Source organism: Ambystoma mexicanum, chromosome 6p (assembly GCF_040938575.1).
Source record: "Ambystoma mexicanum isolate Mex_15411 chromosome 6p, UKY_AmexF1_1, whole genome shotgun sequence".
Classification (NCBI taxonomy): domain Eukaryota; kingdom Metazoa; phylum Chordata; class Amphibia; order Caudata; family Ambystomatidae; genus Ambystoma; species Ambystoma mexicanum.
This window is the reverse complement of record NC_090935.1, coordinates 1,544,387,029-1,544,410,695: the sequence shown is the minus strand read 5'-3', so window position 1 is coordinate 1,544,410,695 and position 23,667 is coordinate 1,544,387,029. Positions and strand designations below refer to the sequence as shown.

The 23,667-nt window shown below is 45.4% G+C and overlaps 1 protein-coding gene across 1 annotated transcript in view; it reads left to right on the top strand.

The window, feature by feature from the left end:
* The window catches only part of DNAH6 (dynein axonemal heavy chain 6), a 3,423,448-nt gene that overhangs the window by 2,000,381 nt on the left and 1,399,400 nt on the right, over positions 1-23,667 (top strand). The window contains exon 29 of the mRNA XM_069626424.1: positions 4,868-5,029. Coding sequence (XP_069482525.1) covers positions 4,868-5,029 — 162 coding nt within the window. The remainder of the gene's footprint in view (positions 1-4,867; positions 5,030-23,667) is intronic.

Below are 23,667 nucleotides of genomic sequence, written 5' to 3'. Positions count from 1 at the left end.
CCTCCTGCATCGACTCTCCCTCAAGCGACCAGTTTGCCTTTCGTCCATGGGGCACCTGCCTGGTCCGGACAGGAATTTTGTCAAGGAGGGACCTGCCGACCAAATCTTCTTTCATGCGACCCTACGCGCTGATCTCCACATGAAGCTTTGCAGTCTTCTGGCTAATGGTGGGAGTAGCCAAGCACCCGGGGGTCTGGATCTGGCTGAGGTCGACTGGACCGCAACCATCCGCACTACTATCAAAGGTTCTCTAGCACTTTGAAGCATCTGTACTAGATAGAATTACAACAATGATCTTAAACCAAGTAATCGGACAGACTCAAAGAATATGGCAAAGTACTACTTTATTGTCATTTTAATATAGTAGGGAGATCTCGCAGACATCTGACTGATGCATGCACACTCATTAACAGCTTGATTACATGGAGGTCTTGTACCCCAATATGAGCCATCTATGACGTCATTCTCCATGGCAAAATACAAAACCTATCAAAGGAAGGAATTGGTTAAGAGCACCTATCTACTTATAGAACATATAAGGATTAGTACATCATTGGCTACCCCTTATCTGTAGGGCACACCTTGCACTACTTCTAAATACATATAGTACTGATTATAGCAGACAAAACAGTGGATTGGTCTATGCGATATTGCATGTTAGATTGTCCCTCAACTCCACTGATTGATTGACATACCATACCAATCTTGGACATTCGGCTCTTTAGCAGCATGTACGTGAAACAAAACTTAGGTGTTTAAACCCTGTCAGACTATTCCCTGTTTTCCCAATTAGTCCATCATCTCTCAACGGTAGGCTATCAGCCAAAGTCTTCCATTTGTAGTTGACCTTGTTGCCTGTTCACTGTCCTGGAATATTTAGGCCAGTGGGAGAACACCACTATCTTAGCTTGAGGCACTAATGCATAGCCTTTGTTTTACACTTCTGAGTCACATGTGAAGAGACCACAAATGTGTCCACTTCAGCCTTCTATTTGCTGCTATTTGATTTAATTATGCAGGGTACTGTTGCTCCTCTTGGTCTCTAGAGAATTGCTCACTCTGTCTCATATTAACTTTGTATACGTTTTACTGACCAACAGTTTGGCTCTCACAGATGTTTTCTTCTTCTTTCATCTGTGAAGAATGTCCCACATGCAGAGCTTATCCATGTATACCCTTTGTGCTCTATGCTTATCCCTCGAAATATAGCATCCTAAGCTCTGGGCCAAACTTGACTCATCGTTGGGTCTGCACACAGAGCTGTTTTTTTGCGTCTCCTGAGTCTACAGTCCCGACCTGTCTCTGAGGTAGCTTGGTTAAGTTAAGCGTGAGCCAGTGTCCATTTTCCCATTATGGCCATCCTTGTTATATATTCCTATATGACCACAGTGAGGGGCAAAGTTCCTCTGCAAAGTTAAAGAGCATCCCAAATGCATTCAAGTGTGTAGTGTAAAGTAGGTGTTCTATATCCACTTGTGACTACTGAGTCTCCATGTCTGTGATGAGGACGTTTTATTTTCATGAGAAAATATCCATTGACGCTGAATTTCTCCTGCACTTCAAACATATAAACCCAGCTGACACAATGAACAGCTTTTTTAGTGTTGAGAAATAGTATGAGGCGCGTTGTTAGAATCAGTGGGTCTAGGCAGTATATTTAATAGCCTTCTCACGTTATCACTCGAGTGTCAACCCTGCCAAAAAGCCAATCTGGTGTTGATGTATGTCTGGCCAAAAGGTTTTTCTAGTTGTGCAACCACACATTTGGCCAATATATTTGCATATGTGTTAATAAGTGACATTCACCTGAGTCACTCCAGAATTTATGAAAGACCGCTATTGTGGCTTTGGTCAGCTGATGGGCCAATGTTTCCACAAATATGCTGTAACGGTCAATTGAAAGCCCATCTGGGCCCACTGCTTTTGCCTTAGCAAGGCAATGAATAGCTTTCACAACCTCCTCCTGTAAATGGTGCGCTGAGCTGAGATCGTCATGTGTGGCATTTGGTAGATTGATATCTGCAAGGAAATTCATCATGTGTCCTGTTGCAGTCACAAAGTGGTCAGTATATGCGGACTCATTCCAAGTCAGGCGGTCTGGTAAAAAGGTGCCGGTATCCAAGGATACCGGCACTTTACCGGACCGCCTGACTACGGGAGTGCCGGTGGGGCGACCTGGGTTACCTCTAGCTAAATGCTTGAATAAGCCAGGCACCCTACCGGGCAAAAAAGCCCCCGTTACCGCCACTGGCATTGCAGGTGGCAGTAATGATGGCAAATCCCCTCATGGAGTCCTATCGGACTCCATGAATGGGGATTTACACTGCTCCGCCGGCACCCGTAATCCGGTGGCGTTTCCGCTGGACCGGGTGCCGGTAAAGGTAAGTACCACATGACGATATCCTGGCAGCTCTACTGCCAGGATACCAGCATAGTCGGAATGAGCCCCATAATTCAGTATAAAACCCTAGAAAACAATCATAAACATCTTGGTCCCCAATACCTGGGGCCTCCTGCTTATTCCGTATCGTATTAATGATCCTGGCTTCCGGCAGACAATTTAAAATAAAATCTATGGTACTAAGAAGTCTATCTCCCCGCATCGAAGAGCTTGGTTGAAGGAATATTTCTCTGCACGTGCTATGCTAATGCCCGTTAGGTTGGTTTCGATTTTTTGCTTAAAGTGTGAAGCATGGCAAATCATGCAATTTCTTATGTTCCTTCTCCACTTTTTTATCTTGGATATCAAATGTGTTTCATCATGGCAACATTAATTAAACGTACGAGACCATAATTATATAAATTGACCCCGCAAGAGTAGTAGCCTCATCCGTTAAATTAGGAAGCCAAAACTGCCATCACCTTAGGTATATTGCCAGTAATATCGGAGTATTCACGAATTGCCAATTGCCAAGTATAGTCATCAAGGTGATGATCATTTGGTATTTCATGGGATAATGAACTTCAGGGAGATATAGCATGATCTCTTATGGACATAGGCAATATCTTACACTCAGAACTCACTCATGTGTGACGGAGTGAACTACAGAACTAAGCGTGCATAATTGCCACGAGGGTGAGGATGAGAATAAGGAATGAAATCAATAGCATTTGGGTGTAATGACCGCCAACCATCTATGAAGGGAATCCCTCCCAACAACTCTCTGTGCTCTTGTCACATTCATCAGTTTGTGATGGGATTGGGCGACATTGCCAAATTAAAATCCCACCCGCATAGGCATCTGTTTGTTATGAGAGGAGCACTTTTCTCAAATAGATGGGAGAAAAAGCCCAGGTTGTTGCACGTCCGATCATATACATTGGGCCTCATTATAAATGTGGAGGTCACGGTATGAACGGTGCCGGTAAGGCACCGGCACCATTCATACCGGACCGCCGCAATACGAGTTCTGCTCGCGGTTGCCTTACAGCCCGCCAGGTCTGACCTGACGGGCTGTGCGGCACCCGCGAGCAGAATTAGTAATGCCGCCGGCACCGTTATTAACGATGCCGGAGCAGCCATTCTCCCCAACCCCATTCTGTCCTATGGGGCAGAATGGGGATCGGGAGCCTGGCAATACCGCCACCCGCGAATGGGCAATTTCCGGCCCATTCATCTCTTAATGGGCCAGCTATTGCCCAATCGTGGGAGGCGGACCCGGTAACGAGCATGGCGGTAGCCGTGCCTGCCATACAGGCACGGCTACCACCATGCTCGTAATGAGGCCCAATAAGGTGCGGTGCTGGAAAATAGTGGATGTAATTCTGTTTCCCGCACCGCCAAACTACAAGTTTTCCGGTATTACCTCCCTCGGTATTACTGGGCCTCATTACGAGTATGGTGGTAAGTGGTAAAATTGGATGTAACTGAGTTGCCTATAATTTTACCACTACACCAAATTATGACTTTTGGTGTTGAGTGGAGGATTTACCGCCAGCAAAACCCTGGAGGTAAATCTTCCCACTCAATTAAAAAAAATAAGCGGAATTACCACTTGTAATTCCACCAAAAATTGCCAATCCCGTCCTATGGACACCAGAAAATGGGGATTTACACCTCCTACCACCACTTGTAATCCTGTGGTAAATCCACAGGACCAAGTAGTGGTATCTGTAAATCCATGTACTTCCAAAAATCGGCTGTATTACCATCCTGTAATACTGTTGGAGGTAATACCGGCAACAATCCCCTATGGACTCCATAAAATGGGGACTTACTCTGCCAAACCACCACTTGTAATGTGGCAGTATTACCTCCAGTTGTAATGCCACCTGACCAAGTGGTAGATTTACTGCCAGAATACCGGTAAACTCGTAATGAGCTCCAAAGGTCGCTCTAGTGATTCAATCATTGGTATATTCATGTTCACGCATCAAAACATAAGAGCAGCTAAAATGAACAACAACAACTTTTATTTTCTAGTGAGGGCACAATAAAAGAAAGAAACATACATGAAAGTGAAGCTCAGAGTGTGTGTGTTTTTTCCACTTTGAACTTTCAGTTGCCAGGACCCTTTCATCCTTCATCTGCCCACAACCATTGTTTTGTCATTACTGTCTTCCTTACGCGTTACTCTAGTTGTGTAAAAGTAGCTCAAAACCATGCAGTTGTTGGCAAAAATTGTAAATGCCTTTTTGGTGCTGAAAAAAACGACTTTTGCACTTTTGACTGTGAAAATGTCACCTCAACGTTTTTGAGCCAGTATTGTAACTGTTACCTTTTCAGAAGTCATATTAACTGGTTACTGATAAAATATCAACTTTTTGTCAGATGTGGCCTCTTTGAGTAATTTTTCATTAATATTTTATTTACTGATTGGTAGATTGTTTGATTTATCCCTTCAGATTGTTTAATTTATCCCTTCAGGACCGATGCTACCTTTGCCTCATGGGGGCGCTGCAGCTTGACCTGGGCGGGGCGCCAGCTGGACCTGCTGGAACAGGGAAAACTGAAACAACTAAAGATCTCGCAAAAGCTCTTGCAATTCAGTGCGTGGTGTTCAATTGCTCAGATGGCCTGGATTATAAGGTACAAACAAGAAATAATGTTATGGTATTTGATTACTTTAGCACACATCCATTGTTTTACTTTTAAAATCAAATGAGTTTTTTGTTACTACATTAGCTTAAAATGGTATGAACTTCACACTGTGGAAGATTGTTTTTTTAAAACAATATTGCTTTTTCGAATGGATTGTGTCCTCCCAGGTATTCCTCATCTTTTATATTCTTCATCTTTGATATACTCCAATATCCTGCTTGCAGCTCGGAAACTTTGCGTCGTCGACCTTCGATCTCCGGTCTCCTCGAATATGACGTTGATTCTGGTATATAAGGCATGCACCGCGCCCTTTGCCTCAGTTCTGTTTTCCATACAGCTGCTCGAAACGGTTCATCACCTCGGCGTGACTGAAAACTACCTAGTTTGCAAGTTGTATCTGAAAATGTCGTACCATACCCCAAAAACAGGATTCTAGAGATGTGCTGAGTGTTCGGCTAAAATGTCTTTAACCGATCCTCATTGTGTATGTCTGTGGTGCCTTGGGTCGGGCCGCCTTGTCAACGATTGTGGCTTGTACCAATCTATGACTGGAAAAGCTTTAAAAGAGAGGAAGGGGAAACTTGCTCTGGGCAAACCAGCCCCGAAATCGCCTTCGGTAACACCCACTAAAAAATCATCTGAAGATAAGGGTCCAAGATAGAGATCTCTGCACCGGGCTAAAAGGGACGGCAAGCGTGCAAAGTGATTGCGATCTCGTCTTTCCTCTTTGTCTTCGAGGAGATCTAAGAAAAGGCGTTATTGTTCCAGAATATACTCTGCAGATTCCTCGCCCAAAGGGAAATGGGTAAGCTTTCAAAAGAAGGACGCTAGTATGGCAGAACTGAAGAAATTCCGTCAGCAGATGTTGGAGAAGGTGGTGACATCCGCTCCTTTGAAGAAGTCGTTGGAGACTTCCGACCCCATTGCGCAGAACGCTGACAGGGAGTCGATGGAAACCACTGACCGCGCACCAAGGAGCACGGACAGCAGGTCATCAAAGGTTTTGAAGGATTCAAAGTCCTCAAAGGCATCTTGTGCACCACTCATGGCCTTCATGCCTTGAAGGGATCCTCCTCCTCCGACGCACTTGACACTGTCGAAGACATCGAGTTCGACGTTGAAGTTGTTGAAGTCGAAGCCCTCAACGTCCTTTTCGGAACTGTCAAAGGTTTATAAACCGCAAGACACAAGAGACTTTTCTAAGTCTATGGCCTCTATTTATGAGGAGGAAGTGGAGGAGGAAGGCTCTAATTATGGTTTTGGCCTGGAGTATGGCACCCATGGTGTTCCAGTGTAGCTAATATCACAGGAGTCAAGAATGAAGGACCCTGTAAAGGATGCAAGTGGATTGGATACTTCTCCTGAAGTTGATTTTGGCACTGCTGAAGGCACAGGGCACAGTGATGCTTCTTATAGATCAGTGATGGCTAAGATAATAGAATACTCAATAAACTAGGGAAACCCACCCTAGCCACTGAAAAGTGATAACTCTACCTTATGGTGGGAAGTAGATACATTAATTATAAAAAGAGATAGATAGAACCTATCAGCAATTAGGCCACAAAATGTGTCAAGTATAAAATCGCAATTTTATTATACACTCAATAAAAACATATAAATGTAAAGAGATACAATACATACATAAAAGACTTGTAACTAGTCTTCGTGACAAAAAACCTTCACCAGGCTTCATACACAATAAATTCAATTTATCTAAAGAACATCTTCTAAATGTTGATAGTCTAGTATTCAATATGAATTTTAATCCTTTTCTAAAACAGTCTGTAATTACTAGACTCTTAAACTCGACATGTTTCAGTCCTCAACTATTACTCAGGAACTTTCTTAAGGAGTAATGTCACGTTCTTTTAAAAAAAAAATCTCATATAAGATTAAATTGATCTCCGTAATTGAAGTAGTTATCTTGTTCAGATTGGCGTAACTGCTGATAGACGAAAATGAAAAAGATAAGTAAAAATAACTTTTTACTTAAGTTCCTATACGTTTAAATGTAGGTATGCTTAGAAACAGGTAAACAATTACCTTTTCCAGCTTGTGGGTTAAGTCCTTCTAGGGTTGCCAAAGGGTCCTCAATACATCAGGAGGTGACCCATCTCAATATGGTTTTCGCGTGTACCTGTCAATAAATATGTCAATTATACTCTAGGACTTGCTGTTGTGACTCATACTATCAACGGGTACAGTCTATTGTCTTACCCTCCCAGTTATTACCTTAGGTGGTGGTTTCCTAACAAGCGTGTCTTGTTTTGTCTCGTCCAGCTGGAGACTCTGCCGTCAGGTAATGCAGCGTTGTAAATAAAGTAGTAATACCTGTGCATAAAACAACACAAAATGTCAAGTTGTTTTTACTTTCCTATTATGGATGGCACATTGCTATTTATCATTCATAACCAGGCAGTGTAGAAAAAATGCCATCATGTCCTTTATACTTACCGCTCTGTGGGCTTCAATGACCAACTCCACATCTGAGGTGGTAAGTTCCAAAATTATCTAGCTTCCTCTTCATGGGGGCTAATCTGTGTCTCATTGTTTGGTCATAGCTACGCAAAATGAATGGACTCCAACTGTGGTAAGAAATATATATATTTAATGCTCACTCTTTTTCTTTCCCCTCGTCTTGATACACAAAGTTTTGTTTTTCCTACACTGTTCATATCCAGCGCTTACCTGTTGGTCTCCTTTAATGTAGATCTCGGGGTTTCCTCTGCTGTAGTTTCTAGCCCTCGGGTACGTCCGTGACTGCTTCCTCGATCGTAGTCCCGTTTTGGTATGCACCAGCAAAAAACACACATATGCTCGGCGGTTCAACCCGGCATATTGGTCCTTTTTCCATTTCTACTTGCATATGCTTCATCCTTCATAAACACTAAAAGGGGACCACCAATGTCACTGATTCTGTACATCTTCCATATTGGATCTGGTTCTGATTCTGTACATCTTCCATATTGGATCTGGTTCTCGACAGATGCCCAATAAGACTGCTGTTATATCATTCCTTAAGTGGAAATAGACTGTTATTCCTGGGCTAGATCTACAGAGATCTATTTGTTGTTTCCCGCGGCTATTCCTCCAAAAAATAAGTCATGTATCTTGCCGCACTCGTCCTCCAATGGGAGACACTGAAAAGGGACTATTACTCTATGTATACTCTCATCCTTGGTTCATCAGTGTGGCCTGGAATGATAAGCAAAAAAAAATTAAGATGTCATTCCAAGGCACAAAAAAAGCACAGCCCCAAGGCATCTGACTCGCTGTGTCACTTTTACCTCCTGAGTATAGGCTTCGCCAGATCTACCCAATGGTTTCGTGTTACTAAACCTGTTTGTCAAAAAAGATTGGGCAAAAAGAACAATTATCTTATTTTATGCCATTCAATGGCTTCGTTTAGACCCTTTTTGTCACTCTGTGTGAGGAAAATTAATTTCTGTTCTTGTGCAAATAGAGCTCTATTTTTCACATTGTGATTCGGGCCTCGCACAGTCATCAGGATAGTCCATTTGAAGTCTTCGCTTCCATGGTTATTATCTAGAAAATGCTTTACCATGGGAGCAACCAAAATTTTATTTTTTATGCAGCTTTTGTGCTCAATGATTCTTGTTTTTTTCTTCCTGTTTGTCTTGCCTATATAGATTAACGAGCAAGGACAGGTGATCATGTATACACAATATTCGGAATTACAGTTTGAAAACTGTCTCTGTTGCCAGTTTCTATTCCTACCAATATTAACCTTGTGTGATTTAGATGTCATTTTACAGATTGTACACTGTCCACAGGGATGGTGGCCTGTTACTGGTTCTAAGCCCCACATGGTAGTAATGTTGGGTGTCTTAACTGGTTTTACTGTTAGTCTACTTTTGCTATCACAATTTTTGCCTATCGTGGTCGAATTTTTATAGGCAAAAAGAGGTAGGGTATTTTCGTATTCGATTTTTCTAAGATTTTCCATTGCTTCTGCATAATGTTACGAAAAGTTAGACTTACATTTGTAAAGGTGTTAGGGAGAATTCTCTTATAAGGCTGGTTTCCCAAACCTAGTGACTCCCCCAGCCGCTTTGCTGCATTTTTGGGGGTTTTTCTCCTGCTAAGAGTGAGACTCTTTTTCTCCCACTCTTAGACATGATTTGAGGTATGTCTTTGACTTGGTTTGCGTTCATGGGCTATGGGGTAGCCTTTTTACTCCATAGGGCATCATCTGTTTTGTATGTGTGTTACACAGCACCCTCAGTGCAGTAACACAGGGGTGTCATAGTGACCCCCAAACATCCAAACATAGACTCCATACCCTGGGACTGACTACTGTCTCCCAGGGCAGGTAAAGTCACCTAAATTGTGAACAGAACCAGCACAAACCACCATATTGTGGAAGTACTGGTGGGGTAATTCGATTGCCCCTGGGTCTGTTTCCAAGGGGGCACTGTCCAGTCCACCCTTGTCGTATTTCTGGCTGGTGGCAGTGGTTACCACGCAAAATAATCCCCCGGAATATTTCCTATGGGATTTTCCCATTGATTTTAAACGCACCACTTTTTGGTGCAATGTTAACGATACAGCCGATTTATTTATTTAATATTAAATCACTGGTTGGGTCTTTTTGCCAGAACCCATTTCTAAAATGGTGTTTGTGTCCGTCTCTGTAACTCTAACCAAGGTCGAGTCCTTTGTTCCACTTTTTGGTGGGCTTCTCCACAGAAGCCCTCCAAATGGTGCCACTCTGTCTGGGTTCCACAGGAGGGATTGAGGGGGGAATTGGCACCCTGGACTGCGTTGCCTTAGCAACCCAAGTCACACTCTACTCTGATTGGCCCAGTGGTGAGCCGCCCGGCTCACCACTTAGCATGTGTGAGTGACAGCTAGGCTGTTGAATGGGGGTTTTTCTGCATAAAAGCAGGGCCTTTGGGACTGGAACTTCAGAAGTCGCCACAGGACCTAAGAATCCGAAGAGGGGAGAAGCTGAAGTCATCTGCAACCGACCACAACACCGGTGGAGCCCTGCTGCAAAGACCTCACCACTTTCCCGACGAAAAGGGGAGATCTTCTGCTGAAAGAGTCTTCTTCCTGAGCTGGTGGGACCAACCAGTTCACCATTTCGCCTTCCAAAGACGTCTCTTGGTCGAATCGCCTGTGCCAAGCACCCCGGCGGCCGGATAGCCAAGCTTCACCACTTTGACCGTGAATAAAAGGAATGCACCTTTCAACTGACGAAATCTGCGGCTGGTTTCATCCCTGCGCAGTGCATTGACTCCAAGTTTCCTCCTCGACGAGATCTTCTCTTCCCCTGGTCGAAACTACGAACTGCAACCACTGCCAGGAACAACTTCCACCACTGGATCTTTCTCAACTTTAAAGGTACTGTGTTCCACTTGGCCTCCCTTTCCACAGATTGCTAAAGGTGACCCTTAAATCCTTGGCTTTCCAACTGGGTTGGCCCCAGACCTTCTAACTTTACTTCTTGAATCACCCCAACCTATTTTGAACATTCTGCAAAGACTTTTAGTGCATTTTAAACTGTGTGATGTTGGGAAAATTTTGCTTTGCTCCATTTAAAGTGGGCCTGGCCTGAACTTTGGCTCTACAGTGTATACTGCCTTCACTTACTTGCTTTGAACCTAGAAAAGTGTTGGGAACTGTTTTATTTTTATGCTCTGCCTTTTTCTCTCCCTTTAACTAAACTATTGGAGTGCCATCTAGGTTACGCGCTCACATCTGTCTTGACAAATAGTGGTGCTTTAACTCTGACTTGTCTAGTAGTTATTAAGGGAGGTGTGTATACTTTACCTGACTGTGTTTTAACTTACCTTTGATTTAGAGTGCTAGTGTATTGCCTAAAGTGTGCTTTAAATAAATAATTATATACTTTTGATACAAAGCTCTGGTCAGTGTTTGGTTGCTCTACTGTGTTTTTAGCCCTATTGTGTATACTCTATATACTGCCCTACTCTTCTTGAGAGAGGTCTGACTGCTCAGCCACAGCTACCAGGTAAATCTGGGTGGTGCAGACTGCTACCAATTGGGTTTACTGCTTACTCCTGTAGTCTTAATCTTTTTGCAGTGGTCCCCAAGGGAACTGCACAGGATTCTGCCTAACAAAAGGTATTCACACATACAAGTCTATCCTCTGTTGGTTTTTAACCTTTTCTTCTAGCAAGGCATCGCAATTATTGTTGCCTGCTCTTCTGGCTGCCCTCTTAATGAGTTTTTGGGGTACCCTCTTGCTCTCCATTTTTTACTGAGTTTGGTAGCTTTTTCTTCATAAGCACTAGTATGACTGCTATTACGTTTTAGTCTCAGGAATTGACCGTATGGTAAATTATCTCTGAGATGCTTGATATGGTGGCTCTGGTAATGCAGTAGTGAATTTCTATAAGTAGCCTTATGGAAAGGTTTTACCAGTAAATGATCTGTAGAGTGAAAAATTGTCAAATCAAGAAAGTTAATACTATCTTGTTCAATGGTCATCATAAATTGTAAATGTTGATTACACTGGTTTAACCAGATCAAAAAAGTTTCGGCTAGTGCTTTTCTTCTTCTCCAAATTAGAAAAAGGTCATCTATATACCGAACCCATGCAAATAGGTGTTCTTTAAAAGGGTGGTCGGTATATATAAATTTCTTTTCAAAACATTCAACATATACGTTTGCAATTCTCAGTGCCATCTTGGCACCCACTGCTGTCCTTTCTGTCTGCTTATAGAAAATACCATTAAACTCAAATTAATTACCAGTAAGGGCAACCTCAATGCACCAGAGTATGAATGATGTTGGGACTGGATCATTATCCAGTCTAGTCAAGAGAATCTCTTCACCTGTATCTAGCGTGAAGCAGTGTTATTGAGCATCTGTCGAGAACCAGATAAAATATGGAAGATGTACACAATCGGTGACATTGGTGGTCTCCTTTTAGTGTTTATGAAGGATGAAGCGTATGCAAGTAGACATGGAAAACTGACCAATACTGCCGGGTTGAAACGGCAAGCGTATGTGTGTGTTTTGCCGGTTCCTACCAAAACCGGGGACTATGATTGAGGAAGCAGTCACGGACACACCCAAGGGCTAGAAACTACAGCAGAGGAAGCCCCGAGATCTACATCAAAGGAGACCGACAGGTAAGCGCTGGATACAAACAGTGTAGGAAAAACAAAACTTTGTGAATCAAGACGAGGGGAAAGAAAACGAGTGAGCATTACATATATATATTTCTTACCACAGTTGGAGTCCATTCATTTTGCGGAGCTACGACCAAACGAATGAGAGACAGATTAGCCCCATGTGGAGGAAGCTAGATAATTTTGGAATTTACCACCTCGGATCTGGAGTTTGTCATTGAAGCCCACAGAGCGGTAAGTATAAAGAATGTGATGGCATTTTTCTACACTGCCTAGTTATGAATGATAAATAGCAATGTGCCATCCATGATAGGAAAGTAAAAACAACTTGAAATTTCGTGTTGTTTTATGCACAGGTATTACTACTTTTTTTACAACGCTGCATTACCTGACGGCGGAGTCTCCAGCTGGACGAGACAAAACATGACACCCTTGTTAGGAAACCACCACCTAATGTAATAATTGGGAGGGTAAGTCAATAGACTGTACCCCTTGATAGTGTCACAACAGCGAGCCCTAGAGTATAATTGATATATTTATTGACAGGTACACACGAAAACCATATTGATATTGTCCACCTCCTGATTTACTAAGGACGCTATGGCAACCCTACAAGGACTTAACCCAAAAGCTGGAAAAGGTAATTGTTTACCTGTTTCTAAGCATACCTAAATTTAAAGGTATAGGAACTTAAGTATGAAGTACTTTTTCCTGATCTTTTTAATTTTCTTCTATCAGCAGTTACGCCAATCGGAACAAGATAACGACTTCAATTACAGAGATCGATTTAATCTTTTATGAGATTTTTTTTAAAAGAATGTGACATTACTCCTGACGAAAATCCCCGAGTAATAGTTGAGAACTGAAACATGTTGAGTTTAAGAGTCTAGTAATTACAGACTGACTTAGAAAAGGATTAAAATTCATATTGAATACTAGAATATTAACATTTAGACAATGTTCTCTAGATAAATTGAATTTATTGTGTATGAAGCCTGGAGAAGGTTTTTGTCACAAAGACTAGTTACAAGTCTTCTTATGTACGTATTGTATCTTTTTACATTGATATGTTTTTATTGAGTGTATAATAAAATTGCGATTTTGTACTTAAGACAAATTCTGTGGCTTAATTGCTGATAGGTTCTATCTACGATAGGTTATTTAGTTATGATATGATAGGTTATTTATAACACGCTTAATACCAAGAGGTTTCTAAGCACGGACCTGGGAATCAAACCTGTGTTCCTTTGCATCGTCTTGTTTCCAAGGCAAGTACTTTGCCCCCTGAGCTATCCTCCCGAGACTACCTCTTTTTATAATTAAGATAATAGAATACCTTGGCTCGGGAAGGTCATCTGGTGAGTATGACCAGGTTGACTTGACTGATATTTTGGATAAGGGGCCACCTAAGGACCCAATCCTTCCTTGTCACACCACAGTCAAGAAGAGGGTCTTGGAGAATTCGAAAAGACCAGATACCAATCCTGCAGTCTACAAGGACTTCACAAAGAAATACATACCTTCATCAATGGATCCAGAGTTTATTTTTGAAACATCCAAGTCCACAAAGCCTTGCTGTTCAAGCAGCCACTTCTGCTTCTAAGGGAGCAGCCTATTCCATGGTTCCTCCAGACAGGGAGGATAAAAGGCATGATGCTATGCGAAAAAAAGTTTTTTTCCGCTAGGAGTATGGCGCTGAAGGCAGCCAATGCAACCTGTGCATTCGCAAAGTTCACCTTCACTTTGCGGGAGGTGATTGCCATGGCATCTGAGCACATCCCAGAGAGTGACGAAAGGGATGGTTTTATAAGCATTATTCAGGACAGAAAAGACACTATGTGCCTCATTACGAGTTTGGAGTTAAGAAAAGCAAATGACCGGCATGCTGGTGCAACTGTGTCCGTGTAGCACTGCTGCAGTAATCTACGGTAGATTCAGAGTCTGCATGCATGTGCATTCTGGCATGCCGGAAACGGATGCACCAGCATGCCGGCAAGGCCCCCGAATCCCTTGATAGCGGCATCATCGATGCTGCAGACACCAGCACCGGCATCCTCGATACCGCAAGTACCGGCACCCCAATGTCGGCAATACCGGCACCGGAAGCAACGTCATCATGCACGAACGGGAAATGCACCAGCGTCCATCTTTAAAAACCCAATCCATTGCAATCCTCAGCCAACAGCACCTGGACCAGAGAAGTGAGCTCTGTGGAAGCAATCCGAGGAACATGGCTTCGAGGCAAGGGACAGTGCGTCGACGAAAGCCAAAGTTCTGCGACGTGGAGCTCAACATGTTAGCAGATACCCTGGTGGAACATGCAGATGTCGTTTTCTGCGCAGACCTGCGCCGGGAAGCACAAATGCGCAAGAAAGCAGTGTGGGAGGAGGTGGCTCAAAAGGTCTCTACAGTGGGGACAACACCCCGCACTGTACAGGACTGCAGAAAGCAGTGGGATGACCTGCGTCTGGGGGTCTGCAACATCCTCTCTGCCAATCGCAGCCAGGGGCTGGCCACAGGAGGAGGAGCACAATCCCTAATAAAGATGGCACTGTGGGAGGAGACGTGCAGCACAGTGATTGACATGGATTCAATCGAAGGTGTGGGTGATGCCGTGACGGGAGTCCCAACATCCGCCGATGACGGTGAGTGACCCTTAGCGTAATACCAAAGTCACAACACACACCCTCAACCCCAACTTCAATGGCAAAGTCCAAATTGCAAGTTGATGTGAGCAAATACATGCCCCATCACCTCCCACCTAAAGTCACCCCCTACAAAACCTCACCTCAATGTTTCTGCCACGAGCACACCCAACAAACCCCACTGACACAACCCACATGAGTCCCCATTTGCCAACACATGCACCATCTGCATGCGCACACACACACATATACATCACCATACAGATGCAGGCCTGACCACTGTGCCATCCCATGGCACAGTGCACACATCACCACTGCCGTTTGCACACCTGAGCCACCCACCATACACTATGCACAACATGGCTGCACCAGAAGGATGCTCAACCACTGGGCCCCCCCAATTTCCATAAGCACCATGCCTGCCCCTCCAACATGTCCACGAGAATGCACAGGACTCAGAATGTACTAGCACCAATGTACAATTGTCAATGTCAAGGGCAGCACAGAAGCGTCCCACAGCCACCACGCCACAGCCCCCCATCAAAGATGACACACAGGCTGGCCAGCAGGCCGAGCATCAACAACATCCACCCAACAAGGCACCCCAGCAAAGCCCCACTGCTGGTGGCAAGGCACCCCAGAAAACACCCACTGGTGGCAGCAGGGCACACCAGCCAAAAGTCACCCCCGGCACAAAGGCCCCACCCCAAATAACCACATTCGGGGCACAGGAACCACCTCAGGTGGAAGATCTCGTTTCCCCAGTGGCCAGCGACGTGGAGGAGCCACGATCAACGGCGACTAGTGATCTGGGTGAGGCGGCCCAATCAGCACAACACAGTGCAGAGGAGGAGGAGGAGGAGGTAGCTGACACCGCAGGCAACAGCATGCACGAAGACCAGGACAATACTCCACCCATGCAGGCTACCCCACTGCACTCACCGGAACACGGCTCAGGTGGCCACAGCTTAGTGGATGACATGGTACAAGCTGTATACAGCTCCGGGAGCCCGCAAACCCCACCTCCCGTGCACCCACCTGCAGCACAAAGCATCAGGGACCTGGATGGGTGGCTGACCCGCGAGGAGCAGCGCCAGCAGGCCATGCAGGCCATGGTCAGGCAGTATGTGGCGGAGGGTGAGGCCACACACCATGCCATGCAGGAGGCCCTGCAGGATAATGCCAGGGTAGTCAGCCGGGCTGTGTACCGCATGGCCCGGCGTGTGCTGAAAGGGATGACAGCCATGACCCAGGCCGTCACCCAGTTGGTGGCCGCCATGGCCGAAAAGAGGAATGCAGAAAGAGACCCGCAACCCGCTCCATCCACGAGCATCACCCCGGCAAGTTCCACGCAGACAAACCCGGTGTGCCGGTCACTGCGCTGTTTGCGCCGCACAAACCCTCAACCCCCTCTTTCAAAAAGGGGGCGTTAGTAGCTAGACTTTCATGTGCATTGCAGGAGGTAGTCGAATTGAAGTTGTAGTGGGGGCAGTTGCGGTGTGGGGGCTGGTGATGGGGGTGTTGGGGGTTGGGGGTTGGGCGTTGGGCTGTTGGGGTTTTTGGAGTGGGGTAGTGTGGTGAATTTCTTGGGATAGGGGTGCACGTTGATTCATGTTAAATGTACATAGTTCACATCGATTTAATACAGTTGGTGTGTGCAAGAAAAACACCTGACTGGACATTGCTTCTTGAGTGTGTGTCAATTTTATTGTTTTACAGTGCCCAGTGTTCCCCATGCCCATTGCCTTGTGTTTCCCAGTCCATCAAAAGTATTGTGTAATCAATTCTTGGCGTGCTGCACGTCCTTCATTCACATTCTGCCGTGGGGGGTTTGCAGCATCTTCCCTATTCTCATCCTCATCTTCAGGTGGCATCAACTCCATGTCAGGGGGCAGGGGTACGTTTCGCCGGATGCACATGTTGTGCAGCATCGCACATACCAACACTATCTTGCCCACCTTCACAGGCCCGTATATGAGTGCCCCACCCGACCTGTTGAGGCAGCGAAACCGGGCCTTCAACAGGCCAAAAGTTTGCTCAATCCCGACACGAGTACGCAAATGTGCACGGTTGTAGTCCTCTTTGTGCCTGTTGATTGGTTGCCTGATGGGGGTCATGAGCCACGGCTTCAGTGGATAGTCAGCATCACCTGCATGGGAGCAATTGAAAGTGTTCATGTGAATATTTTGGTAATTCCTTGTGTGCACCGCCTGTACAGTGTTCATGGTCACATCCCAAAGATTGTTCTTGACTGCACTTTACATTTCCTTATAGTGAGACCCAGATAAGTGTACTTAGTGATGATCCATGGTTGGGGGCCAGGGGGGTGTGGGTGTGCTGTTCACGTCTTAGTGACGCTTCCATCAGATGCAGCAGTCACACGAATGGAGTCAAAAGGTCCATGATTTAATCCCAACTGATGGGTGTGTTGCTATTGGGAATTCACTACACATGTACAGTGCATCATGACACATTTGTCTGATGTGCTTCATGATACACAGTGGTTTGCTAATCATGCTTCTGACTACTTGATGTCGCCATGTACATGTCCATCAACGCTTTCCCCCATATGACAGAGGCACAATGGCATTGGTGGTATGGTCCGCCGGTGGTGGGTTACGTTTCTGTGATGATTCTGGGTGTGCACTGGCATGGTGGGTCTGAGGTACTGTGCATGGGTTCTACACCACTCAATCATATGTTAGTGGTGGTAACTGATTGATGATTGCAATAGTTTCCATGCTTGACGGATTGCATTCTGAGGTGATCTTTAAGGTGCCTGGACAGGTATACTGGTCTGTGGTGTACCAGTGGGGTGGGTGCAGTGACAGAAATTCCCCTGTGTGGAGGTTGGAATCAACTCGGGCATGGCTGCATGACCAGCAATTTACTGTGTTGCGCTCATGTATGTCATGCATTGTGACTGCAGAGTGGTGCATTGTGGTACGTGTGGTTCATTTTTGATGATGTCCCAGCTGCATGTGCTGGTGTGGGAACTGTGTATGTTGCTTCGATTCATGCACAGCTGTGTAGGCATTCGACATCTGCATCCATTGGCTGTGTCCCACAATCTGTCGAATGTATTGGGGTCACAGTTTTAGGCACCCAGGATGCTGTGGCCCTCTCCACCCCAATCGACACCCCTCATGGCCCAGCCATCAGTCAGGGTGCCTGTGCTTGTGGTCCCCCCCAATCAACACCCCTCATGGCCCAGCCAGCAGTCAGGGTGCCTGTGCTTGTGGTCTCCTCCCCTATTGACACCCCTCATGGCCCTGTGGTTGGACTTACCCATCCGCCAGGTAGGTTGTTGCAGTGTGTCGTGCCATGTAGCAGGGAAGCGTGGAGTTGCGCAGCACCATGGCATCATGTGTGGAGCCCGGGAATCTTGCACAGCAATGAGTTATGATTCTGCTTGCATCGCACACCATCTGAACATTCAGGGAATGGTTGAGCTTCCTGTTGTGGTACACTACCTCCACAGCATGCCGGATTACCAGCTCCACATGGGTACATTTGAGGGCACCTATTACGTTTGGCATGCCTGCCAGTGCATAGAATGCTATTTTGGTTGCATTCACCTCCTCTGCAGTCCGTGGTAAATGTATGTGGTGACTTGCGTGTTTCAGTAGGGCGTCTAGTATCTGGTTGAGCACACGGGAGAAACATGGTTGTGAGATGCCATGCAGCTGGCCCACTTTGTGCTGGTAAGTGCCTGTGGCAAGGAATTGTAGCACAGACACTACCTTCAGCAAGGAAGGGGGGGTGGCTGTCCGAATGTTAATGAGGCTCACCAGGTCGTCATGAATGAGGTCCACTATTGTGCATATGGTGTCCCTGTCCAGGCGGTACAGGGTGTAGATCTGTGCAGGGGTTAGGTCAAATGTACTGGCCCTTTGGCAGGGGATTGGTGGCTGCCTGCGGTGTACATGTGCCTGCACTTGCGGTATGTGCCGGCCCTGTCTCAGCCTCCCTTCTCCTCCTGCGCCTCCTCTGCATTCTCTGGTTCACTGCCTGTTCAAGTAGTAGCAGTGCAGGCATGTCCTCCAGCCCCAGGATTGCAACTGCTAATGGTAGAATTGTGGATTTGAGAGGTGTGTGGTGTGTGGGAGTGCTCCTTTTGCGCTGTGCCAGACTCCATTGCTTACACCTGTGCTGATTGTGTGCACCTGTGGCAGATTTCTGCACAGCAGATTACTATTAACGGCTGCCCCGTGATTCTGGTGTTAACGGCATCATGGTATCCGTTCTTACCGCCATGTCTATGCTGATAATTGCATGTCCGTGCGACTCGTACTGTACTCTTCCTTGCAGCATGCTGGTGTCACAGGCACGGCTGCCTTGTGACCGCGCACATACCCACAAGGAGTAGCCTGTTCGCACAGGGTCCCTGATGATGCCGGTGACACCGGCATTGCGGGTCGTAATGCTCCGGTCCGGTAAATTCTGGTCATTCAGAGCCAAGATGAAAATATGGCTCGTTTCTCAGTAAGAACACAATACCTACATGTTTGGAATGCAATCTGCAACCATGTCTTGGACCACAGTGTATCCTGGTCCTCATGCTACATACTGTATTATTCTTCTTATGTATTTCGCATGTGCAACCTTTCTGTAGCCTATGTTGCTCCTTAAGTCTAAGCGCCCAGTTACCTTAGGGTTTGGCTGCTCTATATACATAAATAAACAAACAAACAAACAAATGATGCCGGTTTTGCCGTACCAGTCAGGTCTGGAAACTGCATGTTAGGCAAAATTATATGCAGTACCCTTTGGGAACACTACACACAATTAGGACTACAAGTGGCAGCACAAATTCACCCGCAGAGTCCTTGGCGTCCTCGTTGTGCTGTCCGGTTTATTCCTTGCCCTGAAGGGGTTAACCGCATCCAGGAAGCGCTGGTGAAGGAGGAGCCGGGCAAGGGTCATAAGGACTCTGCTACGCGGAGCACGCAGAGTCCTTGGCGTCCTTCGCGCTTCATTGCGCAGAGGGGAGCACCCTGCTGGTAGTGGCCTTTGGGATCTCTTGGGACCTCCTCGTGGCTGGTGCTCTTTTCCGGATGGAAATTTACATCAAGAGTATCTGAGCCCCGAACTTCCCGGTCACCTCCGGAATGAAGGAAGGAAGGAGGGAGGAATCAAGTCTACGTGGTGAGGTGTCAGCAGTTGATCCTCTTTTTCTTTGCTTGTGATTCTAAAACAGGGTGGGGGGGGAGTCAGAGTTTGGCAGCTCGGAGGAGCCTGAGAAACTTGGAAAGAAAAACCGCAGCATTTTCCAACACAACCGCGTGTGTTTCTGCCTGCTGTGGCTATCACTTTGGGTCTCCGGTGCTCCCAGGGGAGCTCCTCCGAGCCAGAGGAGCCTGAGAAACTTGGAAAGAAAAACCGCAGCGTTTTCCAACACAATAACGTTGTATTTATGTTTGCGGTCACTTCAAAAGCGACCGCAAACATAAATACAACGTTTTTAAAGCTGCAGTTTTATTTCTAAGTTTTCCGGGCTCCTCCAGCCCGGAAAACTTAGAAAAAAAACTGCAGCTAGTGCTTATTTTTTGTAAAAAAAATAAATAGCACTTACCGAGATTCAGCTGCAGCTTTCCTGCTCTGGTCTCCGGTCCGCGTCCTCCGAGTCCCGGCACTAATGAAGGGAAAGCCACCCAGCGGTAGACTTTGTTTACTACAGCTGGCTGGCTTTTCCTTCATTAGTGCCGCAAAAGCAAAAGCCAGCACAGGAGGGCCTCCATTTCACAAAATGGCTACGCCCCTGTGCTTGCTTTTTCGAATTTTGAGCTTGAATAGCTAAAAATTTGACATAGGAAGTTTTAAAACGGAGGATGCTAGTATTTTTTTTTTTTATGTGGCCTATCTATTTTTTAAATAAACATTTTTACTAGACCATCCCTTTAAGTCCTCACTCGAATGTAAAACTAAGGTGATTTTACCGGTATGGATTTTTTACAGGTGTTTTTTTTATCCTCAGCAAAGGGAGAGTCAATGTGCATCATTAATTTCTATAACAGTCCCCATATTTCGGAAACAGACAGATTATCAAAAGTTAAGGGGTATATTGAGGACCACAAGAAACAGTGTAGCCGAGGTATGCCAGGTATTTGGAAGCGATTAAGCTTGTGTGTTTAAACAAGATACTTCTTCAAAACCCTGGAACTAGCTGCAGCATCCGGGTAGAACAAGTAGGCACCTCTGACTCACATAACATTACAAGAGAAGCAGTAGATGTTCCACAATCGGATGCACTGCTAGCTTACATGCGTTAAGCATATATAGCATTAAACATCCTAATAATCATTCCATCTACAAAGTTCATTATGGTTGAGACGTGAATAGATTTTGGCGTTTTTAATTATATTCATAGTCCGTGATCCAACAACAGATTTGTATGTCCAGATGACAGAGTCATATGCCAACACGTGTTTTGTCCTCCACAGGTCTTTTTCAAGGCAAAACTCTGATCCAAAAAAGTAATTTCCAACATTTAAATACACATACGTATCACCAAATAACAACAGGGTCAGATAGGAGGTTTAATGCTATATATGCAACAGGGTCAGATAGGAGGTTTAATGCTATATATGCTTAACGCATATAAGCTAGCAGCGCATCCGATTGTGGAAAGTCTACTGTTTCTCTTGTATATTGAGGACCTATTGTCCAAAGAAAGGAACTCAAATGTATGATACAATTGGGGAGGTGATTTTAACATTAAAATGGGAATGGGAGTTTATAGGGATGCTGTGGACCCGTGGGAGGATTTGTTAGTGAATATCCCGGCACCTTGCATGAGGCATGTGAGAGTGTGTCCGAAGGGCCTGCAAATGAGTTTGTGGCTGAATGAATGGGGTTTACGCACTGTAAATGGTCGCCTAGCCCCAGAAATACCGGGTGAGGTGACCTTTAACAATCATTTGGGTTCTTCCACAATTGATTCTTTTTGTATTTCAGCAAGCTTATGGCAACACACTGAGTTTTGAGGTGATCGCTGATGTACATAGAGATAACCACCCCATTTGTTTGGTGTTGTAGGGCTTTTTTGGGGTGGGGGTCTCCAAGGTTATTGAGCCTTGCCCAATGTTGGGCGTGCCGATCGGCTCCCATAGAATTAAATGGGAGACCATCCTAGAGGAGGACCTACATGTTAATGCAATTAGGGATAATTAATCCCTCTTGGTGGACATATTGGGGAACAGTGTACCACCTAGGGTGGTCGTCGATAAATTTGTAGAATTGGTTGCTGCTCTCACATTGAAATGTACGACTGTCTTTAAGGTAAAGGGGAGTACCCTGCAGAGGGGGTGGTTTGATGTGGCCTGTAAAGGGACCAAGCGAGCCCTGCTGTCGATACTCATGGACCCAACATCTAGCAGAAGAGCGATAGCTCAAGCCAGAACTGCCTATCAGTATGAGATAAAGAGAAGGAAACAGGACATCGAAGGGGTGGCCTGGGAGGGCTTCCTAAATGCTGCCAATAGAAAAGATCAGAATGCATTCTGGGAGTTTGTAATGGGTGGTGTGGAAGGGTGTAGGTCCAATACGGGCAGTGGGACATACGTGGAGGAAGGGGCTTGGCTAACACATTTTGGGAGTCTGTTTGGGGTGTCGCATACCGAAGACTGTGTAGAATTTGCTGCGTCTGGTCTAAAATTTGAGGTGGAGGAGGGCAGAAAGGCTGTTAACCTCCAGGCCCATAATCGGCCACCGGGACCGGACATGATCCCCTCAGACTTGTTCCAGGATCCACTGGACATGTGGGCACCGCTACTAACGGTGGTATTTAATGCCTGCATGTATTCAGGGAATTACCCCCCTTCGTGGAAAAGGGCTATTATTTTCCCAATTTATAAAAAAGGAGATATGGCGAGTCCCAGTGCCTATAGACCAATTTCTTTGGGGGACTCCTCCTTTGAAATCTTTGGGAGAATTTTATTGGCTCGTATTGAATCCTGGCTGTGGGCACAATCAATTCTTTCGGATATTGTTAGGCAGAATCCTAAGCAGTTCCCTTGGGGACCACTGCAAAAAGATTAAGACTACAGGAGTAAGCAGTAAACCCAATTGGTAGCAGTCTGCACCACCCAGATTTACCTGGTAGCTGTGGCTGAGCAGTCAGACGTCTCTCAAGAAGAGTAAGGCAGTATGCAGAGTATACACAATAGGGCTACAAACACAGTAGAGCAAACAAACACTGACCAGAGTTTTGTATAAAAAAGTATAGAGTTATTTATTTAAAACACACTTGAGTAATATAGTAGCACTCTCAATCAAAAGCAAGTTAAAACACAGTCAGGTAAAGTATACACACCTCCCTTAATAACTATCAGACAAGTCAGGATTAAAGCACACTATTTGTTAAGACAGAAGTGAGCGCTTAACCTAGATGGCAGTCCAATAGTTTAGGTTAAAAAGGGAGAGAAAAGGCAGAGCATAAAATAAAATAGTTCCCAACACTTTGTAAGAGTTCAGAGCAAGGGGAGAAAGGCAGGTTATACTGTAGAGCCAAAGTTCGTAGGCCAGGCCCACTTTAAATGGAGCAAAGCGAAATGTGCCCAGGATCACACGGTTTAAAGTGCACTAAAAGTCTTTGCAGAATGTTCAAAAGAGGTTGGGTTGATTCAAAAGATATAGCTAGAAGGCCTGGAGCCAACCCAGTTTAGAAGCCAAGGATTTAAGGGTCACCTTTAGCAATCTGTAGAAAGGGAGGCCAGGCAGGACACAGTACCCTAAAGAGAAAGGAAGCTCCAGCGGGGGCAGTTGTTCCTGGCAATGGTGGAAGTTTGTGGTTCTGACCAGGGGAAGAGAAGATCTCGTCGAGGAGGGGACATGGAGTATTTGTACTGCACAGGGT